This window comes from Thamnophis sirtalis, unplaced genomic scaffold, assembly GCF_051295495.1.
Source record: "Thamnophis sirtalis isolate CommonGarterSnake01/CBP01778 unplaced genomic scaffold, rThaSir2_p1.2 scaffold_3, whole genome shotgun sequence".
In the NCBI taxonomy this organism is placed as follows: Eukaryota; Metazoa; Chordata; class Lepidosauria; order Squamata; family Natricidae; genus Thamnophis; species Thamnophis sirtalis.
Genome location: NW_028261383.1, coordinates 111,421,367 through 111,427,366, shown reverse-complemented (window position 1 = coordinate 111,427,366; position 6,000 = coordinate 111,421,367). Strand labels below are relative to the sequence as shown.

Sequence of the window (6,000 nt, the reverse complement as noted above, 5' to 3'; positions counted from 1 at the left end):
CCTCCCAGATTCGTGAGTAATGAGGGCAGAATTCTCTAAGCCTCAGGTTGCACACCCTTTCGAACTTAGAGAATTGTCCAAATCCTCAATATTAATCTTAAAAAACAATGGGAACTTTCTCCCCATCCCTTCAAAAAAAGATCTTACTAATTTTCTCAGGTACATTTATCAAATTTGTCCCACATATCCTGAGAAGGGCTCAATTCGAACAAACATTTGGGCAAAATTAGGGAAGTATTTTCTCCAGCCCCTAAGGGCACCAGCGAAAATACTCTCTACTTGGCAGATTGTCATGGAATGTTTAAAAGTTCATGAAAAGGCCATGATGGGGGGACCGGACCCCCCCCTGCCATATTTGGAAACCTCTTCACTAAATTCACACTTTGAATCCAAGGCTTTCTCTTCCTTTATATGCATGCCTTTGTCACCCTCAGCCTTTGAAGCTCCCCGGCATCACATCCCTTTAGAGGAAGCTTCTGCCTGCTTTCCAACCTGACTCATAGTCGGCAAACTAAGCCAGCCTCACAAAAAAGGCTGCTTCTTATCTTCCTTCTTATTTCAATCTCTTGGCAAGTGAATCTATAGATGCTCCAATGCCTGGCTCTTCTTACTTTCTTCCAGTCATCCTGGCTACCTCTACCCCCTACAATGCCTCTTTTGGTCTTTCCTCATTGTAATTTCATGTCTCAAGGAGTTCTCCCTTTCTTACTGGCTCTTCTGATTTCTTTTCGTTGCTTTGATGATATTTTCATGCCTGAGCACCTGAATCTTTTTCACAGATGTTTCAAAGAGCAATTGATTTATAGGATCTGAATTGGAATGGAGAAAAATGCTTTTGTACATGCATGAGTGTGTTTGTGTGTGTGTGTGTTTGAGGGAGTAACAGAGAAAGTGACTGAAGAATGGAAAAGAGAGTGAAGAGAAAGTGATAAAAGAGTGGGAGAGAGGAAGAAAGAAAAAAGAGTGACAGAGACTGAAAGAGACAAAGAGAAAGAGTATGAGTGAGACAGAGAGAGAAGAGAGAAAGAGGAAAGAGATATCCCACAGCCCTTACATTACCCCAGTGTTTGTTATAAAAAAGAAATCTGGTAGATCTCATAATCATTGATTTAAAAGATGCCTTTTTTTCTATACCACTCCATGAAAAAGATCGCAAACTGTTTGCTTTTACTGTCCCAGAATTTAACAACTCCAAACCTGCTTCTCGCTTTCAATGGACAGTCCTGCCTCAGGGAATGCTCAACAGCTCCACCTTGTGTCAATATTTTGTAGACAAAACTTTGCAGCCGTATCGGACGGCACATCCTCACTTTTTAATTTACATCTTGGTGGCAGCATGTGGGCCCCCAGGCACGGTTTTAGCAACATTACCATTTTTAACTAATCTTCTCCATAAAAATGGCCTGCACATAGCTCCAGAAAAGGTTCAAACAGCACAACCTTTTTCATATCTGGGTCATAAGCTTTTGGCCTCTCATGCTGCACCTGCAATGCCAAAATTGGACTTGCCACACACTCCCACATTAGTACAGTTACAGCAATATTTGGGCTCCATTAATTGGGCACGCCCATATATGGGGCTCACAACCCCTCAATTGGCTCCATTGTTTTCTGCATTAACAATGGGCAAAAACCCTGCAGATGTTATTAAATTAGATGAAACACATCAGCAAGTTTTAAAAGAGGTAAATGAGGCCCTTTCACAAATTTGGGTGGATCGTTTTCAGGATAACACCCCCTTAGCTTTCATCATATGTAACACTCTTGGACTCCCAACAGGAGCCGTGGTGCAAAAAACTTCAAAATTATTAATTATTGAATGGGTACATTTATCTCACACCCCAAAATCCACAATTTCTCAGAAACCTGCACTTTTTGCAGCTCTAATTACAAAAGCCCGTGTCAGAACAAAATTGTTGGCAGGAATTGAACCTTCCACAATTTTTGTCCCTTGTTCTTTATCAACTTGGGAGACCTTATTTGCTAATTCGGAAAACCTTCAATTTGCACTCGCTGACTGGCCAGGTGAGATTTCTTGCCATGTACCCCCTGACCCAAGATTGGCTCTTTTGAAAACTGTTCCCTTGCAATGGCACACTCCATATTCCCCCCTCCCGCTTCCTCAGGCCATGACTATTTTTGCTGACGGAAGCAAAACCTATGGTGCTTGTGCCTGGCAGGAGAATGGTCAGTGGTGTACAAAAATCACCCCCCCGCAGACTTCTGCACAGCGTGCGGAGCTTGCTGCCTGTATTCTGGCTTTTTCAACTTTTCCAAATACACCCTTTAACTTGATTTTGGATAGCCTCTATGTAACTCAGATTGTGAAATCAATTTATGAGGCCTATCTTTCTCCCTCATTGGAACCACAATTACTCTCGCTCTTTTTATCTTTGCAGAAGTTAATTTCTGCCCGCATTCACTTTTTTCATGTTTCCCACATTCGAAGCCATCAGCCCTTCCCTGGGCCTCTCCAGGAAGGCAATGATGTGGCCGACACTGCAGCAGCGGCTGCTGCCAACTCTTCTTCTCTTTTAACCTTGACAGCTCCCACTCCATGGGAGAGTCATTCTTACTTTCATCAGAACAAGAAAGCGCTCATGAAACAATTTGGCATTACTGCAAATGAGGCTTCTGCTATTATTCAGCAGTGCCCTTCCTGTAGCCAGCATGCAAACTCTCTCCCTATGGGGGTAAACCCCAGGGGGACAGAGTGTTGCCAGATTTGGCAAATGGATATTACTCAATATCCTCAATTTGCCCCTTGGAAATATTTACATGTTTCCATTGACACGTATTCAGGCTACATTATGGCATCCCCCCAAAGGGGCGAAGCCACCAAACATGTTATTAATCATTGTATTCGGACCTTTGCATCGCTGGGACGCCCAAAAGAATTAAAAACAGACAATGGCCCTGCTTACACAAGTGCAGCCTTCGCTGCCTTTTGTAACCAATGGGGCATTGTACATAAATTTGGCATTCCTTATAACAGCCAGGGTCAGGCGTTGGCTGAGCGCGCCAACCAGACATTAAAACATGCCCTGGACAGATATATTGGCAATAGGGGAAAAATGCCCCCTGGCCTCCCAGCAGTGCAAAACACGCTTAACCTCTGCCTTTATACCCTGAATTTCTTAAATCTTACCGGCAGCCCACCATCCTCAGCAGCGACTCGTCATTTTGCAGCTCCACCTACTGCAGACACCCCCCGTCCACCTGTCTACTATCGCTGCCTGCCTGACCTGACGTGGCGAGGACCTGCTGACCTGATCACTTGGGGACGGGGCTACGCTGCCATTCAACTAAAAGACAAGGTGCTCTGGGTGCCAGGAAGACACGTAAGACCTTTTCTTCCTAAATCACCACCACACACTTCCAGGGATGGCGATCGTCCGTCAGTCCCCAAATGAGGTACAGCTTGTGGAGGTTGCCTCCTGGCCTGACCTGGAGAACGGGCCTGGACACCCTCCACCATATGAGAACACAGAGGCTGTTTCCTGCCCCGACCAGGAAAACGGGGAAGGACACCCTCCACCGTATTCGCCACCAGAAGGATGTCCCTTATTTCGAAGAAGACCTCAAGGTTATCCCCTGTCGCGGTGGCAGGAGTGTATGAAACCTTTTAGTTTTAGAACTTTCTCATATCATTATGTTATTTTTTCACTGTGTGGCATAGTTTTAGTATTGCTTGCACTTTTTATACGCTGTGAAATTTCCCATCGTGCCTCTTACAAGTTACAGGAACCATTACATGTGCCTACTAGATCTCTCACACATAGGGTGAAAAGGTCAGCTGCTTCTCACAGTCTGCACACTCGAATGACATACAACCTGTGGATGCGTTTGGCAGAACAGGCAAACGTATCCAATTTTTGCCTAAGCGAAGCTGTGGACCTGAACATGTTATTAGGGAATTGTTTAATACCAGTTTGCACACCTCTTTCTGTTATTTTAAAAGACACCCAGCTAGCCATGTTTAAAAAAAGAAAGGAAGTTAATTACGGTGACTCTATGGTGTGGGGCCCTTTCACAAGACGGCTCCCAGCTGATGCCATGTCTCTCACCACACCCTTTGTAGCTAGTGGACCCAACGTTACATGTGCACGCATTCAAAATTGTACTGCTTCTCTCACACAATCCTGTATGCCCACGGGAATCTTTCCCGCCAACTGTTCCACCTACGAGAACATTTCCTATAACCGGGCTCACGTTCTGCTTCCTGCTGGTTGGTTTTTCACATGTGGTCAAAAAACTTTTAATTACATACCTGCTAATCTATCAGATACACGTTGCTGTCTGAGTCGCCTCACTGCGGTTCTACCAACCAAACAGGACCTCACTTCACGACCACAGAGGTCGGTAGTCCTTGATGAAACATGTGACAGCTCAATTAATCTTTTTAACGAGGCTGAATATCTTTCCCTTGCTACCTCTATAGTTGGTGTTCCGGCATTAGCAATGCATAACCACAGGACAGCCCATCGCATTGCCTGTTCCCTTGCAAAAACTATAAACATCACATCTGCAGCCATAGCTGCCTTGAATATGGAACAGGCAGAGATCAGACATGCTGTCTTAGACAACCGTGCTGCCATTGATTTTCTGTTACTGGTACATCATCTAGGCTGTGAATCTGTCAAAAACATGTGTTGTTTTAACCTGTCAGACACCTCTCAATTGGTTAAGCATCAGATCAATTCCTTAAAGGAGTTGGCTTCCCAGATTCGAGAAGACGTCCTGCCAGCCTGGTGGGATGGTCTGTGGTCCTGGCTACCGGATGGCTCCTGGTTAAGAAGCATTTTTTCCTCCATTATATGTATTATAGTAGCGCTCGTGTCACTTTGCTGCTGCATTCAATGCCTACCCTCCCTCTTTCAGCTATTCAAAGGCCTTTTTTCCTCAGCTAGGAAGAACGTGCTTATCCACGAAACTAAGTCCCTTCTGGACGCTGAGGACGACCATGAGTTGGACAACAATTCGTTTGTAAAGGTGTTTGCTATAACCAGTGATGATGAAGAATCTGCATTTTGATATGTTTGCTTTCCTCCTTCTCATTTTAAAACAAAAATGAGGAGATGTTGAGATCCATTGCTATTTCTGTATATAGGACAAGCTAAGGCTGTCTGGAAAATATAGGCCAAAGATGGATACTAACAAAAACATTCTTGCTAGCAATACGTAAGCCCTCCTATTAATTAGTGTGCCTTTCTGTACCAACATCTATCTAGCAGTTAGCATTTCAGAGATAGGAATGCGGAGCTGCTCACTTTCCTCCCTCCCCCCTCCCTATTCCTTATCTCTCTTCTCCTGCCGGGGGAAGAAGCAGCCCCCCTTGCACTTACCTCACTCTTTTGCCCAGAGATGAAGCTTTTTGCCACGCTGTATATTTATCATTGGATTATTTAGTCATGTGCCTGTTGATGTAATATTGTATACACCTTTCCTTTGTTTGGGACTAATAAAAAAGCCTCCCGGGCATTGCTCGGGGCCAGAGCTCATCACAAGAAGGATTTGTCCGGTGTTTTTCTTCCCATTCGGCTACAAGCATGAGCGGCCCATCAGAAGCGTGAAAAAGCCGCACAGAGCACGTTATGCAAAAAGTATATCTGAAAACAAGAATTTGAACAAGATTTTGCTATTAGGCTTAAAAAAAACCTGGATAAGACTTTAAAAATTAAGGAAATTAAATAACAATCTGAGAGAGCAATTGGATTTTTTTTCTTTGGTTGGACTTCTGAATTTGCTTATAGTTAAGAGTTGATATATGGAATAGTTATTTGAAAGGGATATGTTGATAATTGGGGTGGTTCACTTTGGATTTGCTGATATCTGGAATGGAAAAATGTTTAGTTGGTTTTATTACAGCTAACGTGATCTTTAAGCTTTTCTCCATACAGTTTTTGTGTGTGTTCTGATCTGATAATATTTAATTGTCTTTTTTGTAAAAAGTTTTTTATTTTTATTTTCAAATTCATTCTTAGATATACATGCTTATAA

At 43.5% G+C, this 6,000-nt stretch overlaps 1 protein-coding gene across 1 annotated transcript; it reads left to right on the top strand.

Annotated features, from left to right (window-relative positions):
* Window positions 1-2,129: 2,129 nt before the first annotated feature.
* LOC148048106 (uncharacterized) lies at window positions 2,130-5,549 on the top strand. Its single transcript, XM_087709682.1, has one exon. The coding sequence runs from the start codon at window positions 3,385-3,387 to the stop codon at window positions 5,032-5,034; it is 1,650 nt and encodes a 549-aa protein (XP_087565808.1). The 5' UTR covers window positions 2,130-3,384; the 3' UTR covers window positions 5,035-5,549.
* The last annotated feature ends 451 nt before the right edge of the window (window positions 5,550-6,000 follow it).